General features: G+C 42.0%; 1 protein-coding gene across 1 annotated transcript; it reads right to left on the minus strand.

Moving 5' to 3' along the window:
- Positions 1 to 1,327: 1,327 nt before the first annotated feature.
- Positions 1,328 to 2,386, minus strand: APOBEC4 (apolipoprotein B mRNA editing enzyme catalytic polypeptide like 4). The gene has a single exon (XM_063131105.1). It carries the CDS (start codon positions 2,384 to 2,386, stop codon positions 1,328 to 1,330), a length of 1,059 nt encoding a protein of 352 aa, XP_062987175.1.
- Positions 2,387 to 14,621: the final 12,235 nt, after the last annotated feature.

A 14,621-nucleotide genomic window follows, 5' to 3' on the forward strand; every position in this document is an offset into this window, starting at 1 on the left:
TTCCCAACCATGCTGACTGGAGAATGCTGTTAGTTGTAGGACGTTTTTCTGTCTAAACATGCATAGGACTGTGCCCTAACAGTCTGATCCTAACCAATTTATTATGACATATGCTATGGTTAAACTTGTGACACATCTCATATTTTATTATAGCATTTTTTTAATCCCACTCTTGATCCAAAAAGCAATTTACAAAGATATTTCTTAAGACAGTCTCTGCCCACAGGCTTACATTTTAAAGAACATGACACAAAAGGACAGGGGATTGAGGGGGGAGAAAATTTAAGCACTAGATTTTTAGTTGCAAAATGGATATGATTGAAAAATTGAGTATGGATTGTACTTGAATGTCTGTTTCACAATTTCAGGGATATCTTTGAAAATGTCTGAGTAAAAAAAATGCCACAAGCTTAAAAAAAGAAATCAAAAAGAAACCTAAATTACATTATGAGCAATATGTGCTGAAAGGTCAACCAAGGGAAAATAAAAAGAATCCTAAATTAAGTGCTAATGAACTCTGATGTTTTCTAGACCCACTTGCAATCCTATGCATGTCTAGATACAAAAAAGTTATGCAATTCTCAGCATGCTTATAAGACTTTTTCTGGCAAAACATGTATAAGATTGTGCCCTAAGATGTTTTTCCTGGAGGTGACTGAGGAATTAAAGATCACCAAGTGCAATGTGTCGGCTGACTTGACTGGCTTCAATTTTTAAATAAATTTATCCTAGCTTTCTCTTGACATGCTCAAGGGTAGTTAAGGGCACAGTCCTATACCGTTTAGATAGGGGGGGGGGGGAGAATGCTACAACTCCCAGCATTCCCCAGCTTGCCATGCTCGGAGTAGAAAGACTTTTTTTTCCGTCTAAACATGCATTGGATTGCACCTTAACAGAATCAAAACTGCTAACAGCAGTGACACCAAATCAGTGCAACAATATTGTAAAGGGGGAAAACATCTTAAAATGAAAAAATACTGGTCCTCGTACTCGCTTAATTGAAAATGGAAAGCTGCCTTCCCCCTCTCTCTGCTGCTGCAGTTGATGCTGTCCAATGGCCACAGTGGAGTTGATAAGGTCTGTCCTGGGCTCTTCCTTCTGCTGCTTGCCACTGATGTTCCCTGCGCTGGCACATTATTCCACAGCACATATAAAATCAATGTGCATGTTTGCTTGTAAATTAGCATCTTTGAATGTAAATTAGCTCCAGTTTTCCAGCTCGTGTATTTCCTGTGTAGCCATTTCTGCCAAGGGAATTGACCGGCCCTGGTTTTAGATGAGCTGGGTTTAATCCTTTTTCTTTCTGTGGCCTTCATACTCTGCAGACTTAGCTTTCTGGAAATTGCTCAGTAATTCTTTCCACATGAGCAGACCTTCCCGTTGGAATTACTTTCAAACGTTGAGCTTTGCTCCATGATTCATCTGGCATTTTTAAGTGCCTGACGATGTTTCTTGGTTTGGGGTTTAACAGTTGCTGTCCGAAAGGGGGGAGGACATTAATGGGAGGTGTGGAATGAGGAGCCGGTATCCTCTTCAGCGGGGGCAATCTGCCATTCATCATTTGTGCTGGATACTGAGAGTGTGAAGTGGACAACGAGTACTTTTGCAGATTTGGTACAGCACAGTTTCCATAGGTTGGCTGAGGCAGGGTCTTCATAAAGGGAAACTTCATTCCTGTTAGGCTGTTAATTTGTTGTGCATTTTGTCTATCAGCCAATGCTCTTACGGGCAAAATTGGATGGTAAGGACTTGCCCATGGCGTAGCCGCCACAAAATTGTCAAGGAGGGAATGCCAGAGCCCACCGCACAGTGGGCTCAGTGTCACCTGAGGCCACATGCTGGCTAGACTGTGCAGAGCTTCACAGTTCCAGGCGAACACTGGGAAATCCTCGTCTGTGTGATATAGCTGTGAGAAATAAATGCAGACGGTGATGTCTCGATACTTCATTAAGAAGCTGTAAATTTTGCTTATGCAGCCGTGCTCTGCCTCGTTACAAGGGGAATAGTTTGAATAAAGAATGATGTAGGCAGCATTCTCACAATTGTGTACAAGTGAGTCTAGATAACCACCCAGTTCAAACAACATGGATTCAGGATGAATGTTGTACTCCGTGCAGTTGGTAGCATGGCCCTTTTGGATTAATTTACCTGTTAAGTGCCTCAGTTCATAAAAGAGAAGGTGTTTGTTTTGGTGATGCATTGGCCCATAGGGGAATCCAAAAGCCTTATGAAATTCTACATAAGGGACTCTTGCTTCCTCACCTGTCCGTATGTGATAAGGACACTTGATACAGCTTTGGCTCATTGTTAGCCAGTAATAAGGCTTCACTACTGTACCTTTATTTGCTAAGTATTCTTGGCAAAATGTTTCAGCTTCTGGGTCCATAGTATATGGGAATCTTTCCCCTGTTACTTTGGCAGTCCTGAAACAGTAACAGAAATTCCTGGTTAGTTATCTTCCCCCTTGTTTGGAAGTGTTGAAATTGAGATAATACCTATATTACAAATTTAAAACAGTTTGAAACTTGTTTAGTTGTCCTCATGGCTTCTTCTGTTCAAAAACTCTAGGAACAGTACTTCTTTCCACACTGAGGATTTTTTTCTCCAAGAACCCTAGGCTCTTCAAAGAATCACAATTCCCATGGTTCCTGAGTTTGAAGACCAGGATGGTAAACGAAATAAAATGTGCAGTATGCATATGCTAGCAGTAGCAGTCCACCCAGCAAGAATTTTACTGACCTGAGCATAATTTTATCTTTTGGGCCAGCTGCCAGAATTGGAGGCTGGAGATAATGGCAGCTGAGCTGATTTTCAGATAGTTTTGAGGCAACTGAAAAATACTTCCTTCATAAAAAAAACTGTCTCTGCAGAGGCCACCAGTGAGGGAGGAAGCAGCAGCCAGGCACCTCTCCACCGTGCCTGGGTCCAGCTCCAGCTCAGAGCCCCCTCCCTCTTGCTACCAACTGTCCCTGGAGAGGCCACCAGTGAGGGAGGAAGCAGAAGCCAGGCACCTCTCCACCGTGCCTGGGTCCAGCTCCAGCTGAGAGCCCCCTCCCTCCTGCTACCAACTGTCTCTGCAGAGGCCACCAGTGAGGGAGGAAGCAGCAGCCAGGCACCTCTCCACCGTGCCTGGGTCCAGCTCCAGCTCAGAGCCCCCTCCCTCCTGCTACCAACTGTCCCTGGAGAGGCCACCAGTGAGGGAGGAAGCAGAAGCCAGGCACCTCTCCACCGTGCCTGGGTCCAGCTCCAGCTGAGAGCCCCCTCTCTCCTGCTACCAACTGTCTCTGCAGAGGCCACCAGTGAGGGAGGAAGCAGCAGCCAGGCACCTCTCCACCGTGCCTGGGTCCAGCTCCAGATGAGAGCCCCCTCCCTCCTGCTGTCAACTGTAACTGCTGAACTTTCCAACTAAGATTGTAGTGCCTGAGTTTGCTTTCCTTTTCCCCCTCCTCCTCCTCCCTCCCAATCCCCTTTCCTTTTGTGTCATGTCTTTTAGATTTTAAGCCTGTGGGCAGGGACTGTCAAGAAATACTTTTGTAAGCCGCCGTGAGAGCCTTTTTTGGCTGAATGGCGGCATAAAAATCCTTAAATAAATAAAATAAATAAAGAAAGAAAATTAAAAAATGACATTGTACACATTTCCGGGGACACTTTGTTATACTGTTCTTATTTGGAAAAAATTGCTTTCCCAATGTGGAGGGGTGACCTCTGCGTATTTTGAGAGTAATTCAGCTTCAGATGCTACTGCACCAGCTCTTGGCTTAGTAATAAATCAGTTTCCTACGTGTTTGATAACTGGCACACTCTTTTTCTGGGTTAAAATTGGGAAGCAAATGGTATTCTTCAATCAAAAATACAGGTAATTCCTTGATCAACAAACAAAGGGCAGACATCCTCCTTGCAACTTTGGGATAGCAGTTAACAGTGCAGTCCTGCAGCCTTTATATACTGTTCCACATCTAAACAGATGCCCTCCAGATGTGTTGGACTACAACTCCCAACATGTTGGGAGTTGTAGGCCAACACATGCAGAGCACCAGGTTGGGGAAGGCTGCTATATATGCACATCTCTGTTCAGAAGTAAGTCCCATTGTATTCAATGGGACTGACTTCCAGTTATGTGTGTATAAGATAATACCCCAATAGTGCCTCCTGGTCTCCTCTCTCCCTTCCCAGCTTGGAGCATGTAGTTCAGCTGTGAAACTCTCTCCTGCTCTTACAGACCTAGCCACAAAATGACAAAAAGTATGCAATAAAAGCATCGCTTGCTTCCCAGAAATGAGATAAGATATGCTTTGGATTGCAGAAAATAAGCACAGTCTTATATTCTTAAGACTGAATAATAGAGCTATACTTACCGTCAATGTGTCTCCAGACCAAAATGCTGGCAATAAACAACCAATCTATGCCACAGCCTTACTTGAGTTGTTTGCTGTATCTATTGTAAACATTGCAGAAAAGAAACCCCCCCCCCCTTCCAAAATGCCTTTTCTTTAAAATATTATCCATTGGTTTCTTTCCTTAACAAGTTTCCAGTAAACTTGCTTTTAGTTTGATCACTTATGCACTGCTCTGGTGTAGCAGTTTCAGTGGCTCAGCAGAGGAACATGGTTGTATTGACCATTTCAAGTGCTAGGATACCCAGATGTAAACAGGAGACTTGTCCTCATTAGGGTTTTGAAAGGGTATTCAGATAAGCTATTGTGCCTCTGAAGAGCTTGATTTCTATTGTTATGAATGTAAATAGTGAGGTCAATGTTCACAGTGCTTTTACAGAGTAAAAGGGGGTGGGGAAATGCAGGTCCCTGCTTTTAAGGGTTTATAGTTTGAATTATGACCTTGCAGGAGACAGTGGAGGCAAGGAAAGTGAGAGGCAAAATTAGCATGGATGAACATTTCCACAAAATCAGCATAGGTTTTTGTCGATATTGTAAATGAAAAATACTTTAGCATAGCAGGGTGGGTGGATGTGATATAATACTTAGGATGCAATCTTATACTCACTTACCTGCAGCTAAGCCCAATTGAAAATGGGGCTTACTTGTGAGAAGACACACATAGGGTTGTGCTATAAATAATTCTTAATATTTGCAGTTGTTGTAATCCTCACAACAACTCTGATGTTGTATGATTTTATTTATTTATTTGCAATGCTAAACCATGCATTCAGCCAAAAGAGGATTTCAGGGCAGATATTCAGTACAAAAGAAATAGCATTGAAAATAAACATCAATGGAGAGGTATAAGAACTATTTCAACCAGTTAAAAATACACACATAAAAATTCAAAGATAAAATACCTGGACAAACAAAGCAGTTTTAACCTGACACCAAGAAGAGACCAACCTTGGCACCAGGCTCTGTGGGGAGAGTATTCCAAAGCTGAGTACCATTGTCTTTTGCAGATGATCAATGTACCTCCCCGTATAGATGGAATACAGAGACGGCATCCACTGGGGATGATAATACATGGAAATAGGCGCGCCTTCAGATATTTAGGCCCCAAGCCTTTTAGAGTTACGCAGCAGCACTTTAAATGAAGCTCAGTAGCAAATAGGCAGCCAAAATAGCTTCTTTGAGATTGAAGTGGTTTACTCTTAAGCTTTAGCATAATATGACTCAAAATGGCCACAGGATGGCAGCAATATAAAGATGTGTTCTATAGCTGTTGACAATGCGAGCTCTATTTACTCATATCTTAAAAGATCTTATGTTTGATGTCTTCTTAAAAACTGTAGGTCCTTCGTCTTTTCTTTCTAATACAACAGATCTTCCAGTGCTTCCTCTTAGAGATGCTGCAGTACTTTAACTGCTGAATGGGGAGCTAAAAAGAAACTCATCTGAGCGGTTAAGTTTCAATAGGCATGAGGACACGTGACCTGAGTTTTGTCTCTGCCTGCTGCTATGCCAGCCCTTTGCTCCTCAGCCAGCTCCATCCATGCAAGCCAGCAGGAGTTGAAACTGACAAGGACCCTATGCGCCAGCCTTTTAGAATGCAGCATTCTCATCAAATCAAATCCCCTGCCAGCTTTCAAGAATGAAGCCTGCAGGGGGAGCGGAATCCAAATGAATTGGTGAATACAAATGGAAGAATCTGCTTTCTCACTTGCCACATACGGGATTCCCAGAGCAGGGGACTGTATGAGTCAAAGGAAGAAAGCTGGCAAGAGACGTGTCAGCACAATGAAAACACAACTGATCATTCAGTGGAGTTTGAGGACTTCAGCCTTCTATTTGAAACGGTTTTTGCAAGCAAAAAGTTTATTTCAACTGCAGAAATGTAAAAAAAAAATCATGCTAAAATATTTGGTGAACTTAGAGAATTTTCTGCAGGACCATAATCTTGGTCAAGTATACATCAAAGTCAATAATCCAGGGCATATGTGGATATATATATATATTCTCAAAGCAGTATATAAATGGTTTTATGATGTGGTTTTTTGTGATCATGATTGAAAATTTCAGTATTTGAATTCTATCTATCAATGAAGCCTTCTGAATAATGCAGTAGGTGATCTTGTTCCAACCAGTCTTATGACCACATAGTGAACTGATGTCTCTTTTATGAACTTCCCAGAGCAAAACCTGTAAAAATATTGACTATTAAGACATGACCATATGTATATGTAGCCAATTTGCTACTAGCCAAGTTTAAAGATATATAGTGCCTTGAACAACTTGGGACCTGGTTACCTGAAAGACTGTATTCTCCCCTGTAGACCCTTTAGATCCTTTAGGCCATCTGGTGAGGCCTTCCTCCTGGTGGTGCCACATGCTACAGAGGTCTGCTCTGCAGTTGTTTAGAACAGGAAATATAGTGCTCTGGTGACCACTATGTGGAATGATCTCCCCCCTGAGACTAGAAATGCACTGACAATACTTATTTTTAGGCCCATGTTGGAGATATAGCTATTTATGCAAGCCTTCCTGATGTAGTTTAGCTAGGAATGTAAGAAATTTGTTTTAGTTCATTTTCGATTGGGAATTACACAGTTTGCACCTTCCGGGCTGAACGCGGACTGGGATGCATTCTGCAGTTGAAGTTTGTACAATTCCGAGCGTGCAATATGATTTGTGGACCAAAACAAATACTTTCAACAGCATGTGTACATTTGAAATAGATGCATGGAAAAAGTGCATACTTTTGAAAAACTCGCATAAATATGTTTCAATCAATGGGAGAAGAATGCCGTCATTTCAAAGATGCACAGAATTGTTATGTACATTTTGAAAAATACCACAAAAGTATGCAGATTTTCATGCGAAAAGAAAAAAGCAAAGCTCGTAATCTAATAGAATGAGTTTCGAGATGGAATTTGGCAGGCCCAGGTTTTGCTGATTTGTACATGCCTAAATTTAGTGTACCATGCATTTTATTCTTATGGATAGGTAGATATGGTTTGTTGATTTTTGTGAACCGCCCAGAGAGCTCCGGCTATTGGGCGGTATAGAAATGTAATAAATAAATTAAATAAATGTTTTTGTGCTTGTTTTGCCTTTTTATGCTTTAAAAGTTGTAGGTGGTTTATAAATACTCATAAATAAAGAATAAAGAAATAAAGTAACATACAAATTAGTTCTTCCAACTTCCTCACAGTGCATTGCATAACAGAAGTGTTGTATTGGGATAATGTATTTTGCAGTAAAAGGACATAATTAGATTAAAGGTTTAGATAGAACAAGGTGAAAGTTCATGTGGAGTGTAATTTTGGCTCCTGAAGTAAGAAAGTAACACCATCCTATTATTAGCTACATGAGGGGCTCTTCACTAATCATACCAGTAATATATGCAGACGCACATGCATATATACGTAATACACCAGGGAAAATCTACTTCTGCTATGAGTATCCATGCAAGAAAGAATTTCTTTTCTTCAAATATGATTCAGTGGATTTATGCATGATTTCATCTGGTAATTAACAGTTCAAAGTCCAGGAGTATCACATGGTCTTAAAATAATTGAAGGCATCATTTTTCTGACTAATATGACTATTTAACTGTATGCAAGTGAAGAAGAAAAACAAATTGTGTCTTTGTTTGTTGGCTTGTTTCGCCTGAATGCTTCAGTTCCATTTGGAGAATTTGGGTTTGGTTTTCCAGGATGCAGTGGTCACTATTCATCTTGGCTCATGATTATATTTTTCATCATGTCTTATGGATTTTACACACGTTTATAACCCTTGACTGTTGGATGCCAAGAACGAAGAGAGAACAGGCAATAATTGGGCAGATAGAAGACCAGATGTCTGGCAGAGCAGAGAGATCACTCCTCCAGCAATAGGTTGCCCAGACTGAAGGAGTCATAGTTCCTTTATGTATGTACCGTATTTTCCCCAGATACGTTGTGCTCAAACTGGTTTACGTAATAAATACAGTAGCCATAATAAATGAAAATTATAATGCACTACAATCTAACATTGACAGTTCAAAAATTAACAATCCATTTAAAACACAACAAAAGTTTAAATGACCATAAAATATACCAATTAAGCCAGGCCAAGCATACTATACATAAACACAGCCAAAATGTTCAACTAAAAAACCCAATTTTGTTTCAGATGAGAAAAAAAAACCCTATAACTGCAAGGCACTTCAGACAGCCCCCCATAACAGAAACACACTCTTGCCCCCACATACCACATCTCAACAGGCAGGAATGGGGAGCTTTAAGTCTCTCCACACTGCTTGCTAAGATGCGATCAGTGCAGGGTGGGGAGGTTAAAGGTTCTCCCCCCCCCCCCAGCAATCCCCTCCTGAGATCTCTGGGGCGGGGGGGAGGGAGGTTAAAGCCTGATTGGGATCACTGTCTCAGCTGCAGATAGCCATTATGGGACAGCTGTCTTCCCCACAGTCTATCTGGGCTGTGTGGGAAGTGGGGAAGGCTCCCTGGCACTCAGCAGGCAGCACAGGGAGTAGCAACAGGCTACAGATTCCCGCTCCTGCGATGAAGAATGTAGTACTAAAGGCAGCTTGCAGTGAGGTAAATTTAGACTCTGGAATTAACGGTTTTACTAGCTCTTCCACTCTTTAGATTGTAATTCTGCTTCAAACTGTAAAGCCAGCCCTATGTGTTTAGGGGCCCTCTGGCACATTGTGCTAAGCCCTGGGCTTCTGTCCCAACATCCTGCTCTAGCAGCACTGCTGGCAACACAATGGTCTTCATCATATCCCAAAAGGAGTCCCAAGGCTGATGACATCAGTCTCTCATGATCCCCACTAAAAGCATTTAGAACTAGACCCCAAAGGCTAGAAAGAAGGCACCAGCTCCCTCAGGAAGGCTCCTAGGGATGGGTACGGGACAGGTGGAAACAGCCAGCTCATGAAGTTCAACACAGAGTCTTTCTCCCCTCATGCAGTTTCTTCTGGTGGCAGTCTTGGGACTGGAGTCACCAGATCCTATGTGGATTCTGTGAATCCCCTGGTTAAAAGTTAATAGGTTGCTGTTTCCACCTCTAACTAACATGTGATCAAATAACATGTTGTTGTTGTTGTTATTATTATTATTATTATTATTATTATTATTATTATTATTATTATTTATTTACTTATATAGCACCATCAATGTACATGGTGCTGTACAGAGTAAAACAGTAAATAGCAAGACTCTGCCGCATAGGCTTACAATCTAATAAAATCATAGTAAAACAATAAGGAGGGGAAGAGAATGCCAACAGGCACAGGGTAGGGTAAGCAGGCACAGGGTAGGGTAAAACTAACAGTATAAAGTCCGCAAAACATCAAGTTTTAAAAGCTTTAGGAAAAAGAAAAGTTTTTAGTTGAGCTTTAAAAGCATGTGAACTCATAGCCATATGTCTTTATCTGTGTGTCTAGTTGTTCACATATCAAGCCCTCAGCCAGGCCTGGCAACAGGCGTCGGCATGAGTGGGCGGCTGCCATGGGCCCAGAGGATCAAAAGGGCCCAGCCCTGAGCGCAGCTCCTGTGAGGGGCTTCTCTTCCTCCTTTTTTAATTCTCATCCTGCTCCTAGCCCAGCCAGCCCTGCTAGCCAAAGGAAGCTCCACAGCCAGCCAGCCAGGCAAACCTGCAGGTCCATGCCCGTCGCTCCATTTTTATAAAGCTTACATTTTGAGTAGCAGTGATCTTTTCAGCACTCCTGTGCCATCATTGGCTGCCCCGCCAAAGGCAGGGTCTGATTTTTTCAGATTGCTGCTACTCAAAAACACGATGATGATGATGATGATGATGATGATGATGATGATATGGCAGGTCACTTCAAGCTCATCTGTCCAGCTGCCAGAGCGCTTCCTTTTGCCCACAGAGCTGGCCAGTTTAAGAAGAGGATAGGGACTGCAAGAAGAGGAGGAAATGAAGCAGCTACTGTTGCCAGGTGGAAAGAAAGGAAGGAAGGAAGGAGGGTCGGAGGGCTGACTAGGTAGCAGTAGCAGTGGTAGGAGGGGCCATGGCTTGGGTAGTGCGTAAGTAAGTGAGGCCCACTGGAGGCTGGTGCTGACCATGAGAGCAGCTATGTGTGTTTATTCACATATCTGTCCTGTTCACATATAAAGCAGGTGGGGGATCTATTTTCACTGAAATGAGGCACACGAGTGAAGGGAGGGGAGCAAAACAACCCTCCCCCTGTGCCCTTACCTTGCTGCATGCCATGCTTTAAGCAATTTCCTCCCATCTCACTTCTGGTATCTAATCTAGGCCTGGAGAAGAGTGCTTCAAGGAACGGAGCACAGCAAGGGAGGGTTTTTTCTCATCTCACCCACACTCTCCACTTCATGGGAGAAATAAACACCCACCCCTGCTTTATACGCAATGGGGCACATCCATAAATAAAATACAAATGGCTGTCTTGTTTGCACCACAGAGACAACTGCTTGAAATATGCTCCAGTGTTTGGCATAACATTGCCTCGCTGTTGGTATGCCATTAACCCCCTGATTTATTTATTTATTTATTTATTTATTTATTTATTGCATTTCTATACCGCCCAATAGCCGAAGCTCCCTGGGCGGTTCACATTATTTATTTACTTATTTAAATGGTGATTATTTATTTACATCTAATTGGCAGCTCTGACAGAGCAGGGAGAAGGGAACCAGGCTACGGGTTCTAGCCCTGTTGCATCTGACACTGAGAGAAGGGAAATTATACCTTGGTTTTTACTTAAAGACACAAATTCAAACTTTTGTTTATCATCCTCAGCTGCAGGGATTTGAGGGTACTTAGCACATTGGTACAGCCACTGAACAGCAAGGAAACTTGCATATTTAGTAATAATTATAAATACATTTTGGCGCTGGAAGAAATAAAATCTATGGGGATAGAAAACTAGGTTTAATGCACATAAAAGTTGCAGAGTTGAAAGCACTGTCTGCACAGGGGGTGGAAATCCTTATGCCTCAGGTCTAAGTATTTTGGTGTAAGTCTCCCTCAGGAATATTCTTCTTTGATGCTGGTCAACCTAATTTTAAAGAATGAGATAGTGATATTGGAATGAAGCTTTGCATTTATTAATGTTTTGGCAGAGTGTATTTCAGAATGAAAAGCAGATGCATTGCATTCCCTAAGATAACTTTACATATGGTATGTTTCCTACATGGGTATCAATCCCTTAAAGGAAATTGCAGTCACTGTGTGTTTGCCATCATGTGTAACAAATGTGTACATTTTTTTTAGGTTTTGCCACATGTTCTGTGGGAACTTACCACCAGTCGGGCCTTCCTGCTATGTGTGCATGTAACCTCTGCCTGTATGGGTCCTGCTTAGTTAGAATGAAATTTGCGAAGATTTAAAATGAAATAATTTCTTTGGTTGGTTGGAACCACTAATATAATTTCCCACATACAGCTAAATGTGCAAGTAATCTGTTTGAATATGAACAGTACAACCAATAGTTCCTCTAGACCAAAGATAAAATTTGATAATTCTTGCTTACAAACTTTGTAGTCAGACCATCAAAGAATTCCTCTAATTTACCAAGGTGCTTGACTTTGCATCTCTTACAAACAGGTTTGATTCCAGAACAACAGGACAAGAACGGTGGCAAAGTTATACTTTGCAGCTTGTGGGACATAGCCCCAGAAAAACAACACAAATGCAGTAAATAATACTAGAAAAACACACACACAAATAATTTCCCTCACCCCTTGTTAATTAACCATGTACACTATGAACTCTATCACACCTATTTTTTTTTCCTGGTATGCATTCGTGATTTCCACCTCTGTTTCATTAGCGCATCAAGCGCTGGTCATTTTCACATGCATGCATTCTTGCGCTATTTCACCTTGTCTACCTTTTCACCTCCACTGGCTCGCGCTTTTTGGTATCGCAACTGTGCTCACCCCACCCCACCCCTTTTCCTTTCCCCACCAGTTTGTTGGTTCTTGTGGTTGATGGACATTGTGATAGATGTGGGAGCCTTCCCCCCCCTCACTCTGTGTTTGTTGTCTGCTGTTTTATAGGGGTTGAGGAGTTGCTCCACTCCGATTTTGGAAGCAGCCCTGTCTCTCCACTCTGTTGAAGCTTCTTCAGAGCTCCGATCCATTTTCGGATAACCGCTCTTCTACTGTCAATGGAAATTAACAAAAATGCTTACACCTCTGTCACTTTTTAAAGATAAAGAGATGAAACTTGGCACCATGATAGCTCTTAAGTAGCCAGGCAGAGGGCAGGGTTGTGTTAATGAACTCCTCTGATGCTGCATTAATTCACCCCACTTTATATCCGAAACTGTGCATTTGTGGGTTCTTTTATCCTTTACTTTGCTGATGCACAGTTGTGCATCTTCAGTTTATAAAAATAGAGATCTGCCTGACTTTTTGCTCTAATAGGGTGAAATTGGATTAAAGAAAATATTTTTATTGCTCAAACAGTTTATGAAAATAACAAGCGTTAGCTAAGCTGAGGCAGTTCACAAACATCTCTAAATACATGCAAGTCGTAATCACTAAAAGAATGATGAAGATAGTAGCAAGCATTTTGTTAACATACTGTAGTAAAACTTAGGCTCTTCTTAATTTAACAGTTAATATCAATGGTTCATATTTACCTAAAACATGTATGGCAGTTTTCTGATTCTTCCAGGATCTCTCTCTTAAACTGATCAAACTCTGGCCTTTAATAACCTTTATGATGCTGATGACCTCATTTTTAGTTTCATACCACTATTTTCATTTTATTCCCTGTAGCCAAGTCTGCCACTGATAGCAGTAACACTGAGATGAAGGTATCCTTGCTAAATTAAGTTACATGCTACGTCCAGCACTTAATCAACCCATTCATGGCAGCCTCTCTCTATTTTGAAGAATATATTCTGTTACTCATAGTTATCTCACAACATATACATATAGAACTAGTCACACCTACAAGATACAATGAATTCTTAGCAATTCTATATACTGCAATGGATATACCACTATGGTGGGAGCAGGCAAAATGGAGAAATGGAGGAGGACGAGGCGGCAGCTGCAGCCAAAGTGCCAGCTGGAGTGGAGGAGGACGATGAGGCAATGCCGCTCTACTGCACTTGCAGACTCCCACCACGTTGTGCTCTGCAGGCAACTAATAGTGGAATGGCAAAGAGCTGAGGTGACACTCCCACCCCATCGTTTTTATTGGCGGCGTCATCCACAGCCCCAGCAACCACCCACAGAAAGAAGCTCATTGCACTATGGCCGAAGTACAAAGCGTGTGGTGGCGGTTTGATGGTGTATCAGAAAAAGGGCTGTAGACAATTTTATTGTGAACAAGCCCGACGCGTTTTGACCTGTGGCTTTCTGTTAGACCTTCTTCAGGGGTTTGTAACAACGCATATGCAAACAAATGAATGGGACAATAAAGAACTGAAATCATTACAATTAAGAAAGCGCATTGAAAACGTGGCCTGTGCATATATTTAATATAAAACAATGAAAATATTAAATACTGCCTTGTAACAATGTCTGCAGAAATTATTTACAGCAGGAATGTCTCGTGTCATTACACTGGCGACTAGATGGGATGAGCTGAAAGCTATGGGGTTTTTTTACATTTGTACAAGTTTTTTCTTTGAGTTTCTTACAGGTGTTGCCATGGCAGAGCAATTCGCTTAAGGTCTTCCCATATCTGGACTGAGCGGAAAACACCAGGGAATGTCTCAAAACTTACAGGCGGTTACAGAAGTGGTAGAAATTCTAACTCCTCATCAATTTTAAAATCCACTCCAGTTCCTTTCTCAACAACTGCTTCTCATAGAATCATAGAATAGCAGAGTTGGAAGGGGCCTACAAGGCCATCGAGTCCAACCCCCTGATCAATGCAGGAATCCACCCTAAAGCATCCCTGACAGATGGTTGTCCAGCTGCCTCTTGAATGCCTCTAGTGTGGGAGAGCCCACAACCTCCCTAGGTAACTGATTCCACCGTCGCAATGCTCTAACAGTCAGGAAGTTTTTCCTGATGTCCAGCCGGAATCTGGCTTCCTTTAACTTGAGCCCGTTATTCCGTGTCCTGCACTCTGGGAGGATCAAGAAGAGATCCTGGCCCTCCTCTGTGTGACAACCTTTTAAGTATTTGAAGAGTGCTATCATGTCTCCCCTCAATCTTCTCTTCTCCAGGCTAAACATGCCCAGTTCTTTCAGTCTCTCTTCATAGGGCTTTGTTTCTAGACCCCTGA

Source organism: Elgaria multicarinata, chromosome 1, assembly GCF_023053635.1.
Source record: "Elgaria multicarinata webbii isolate HBS135686 ecotype San Diego chromosome 1, rElgMul1.1.pri, whole genome shotgun sequence".
NCBI classification, from domain to species: domain Eukaryota; kingdom Metazoa; phylum Chordata; class Lepidosauria; order Squamata; family Anguidae; genus Elgaria; species Elgaria multicarinata.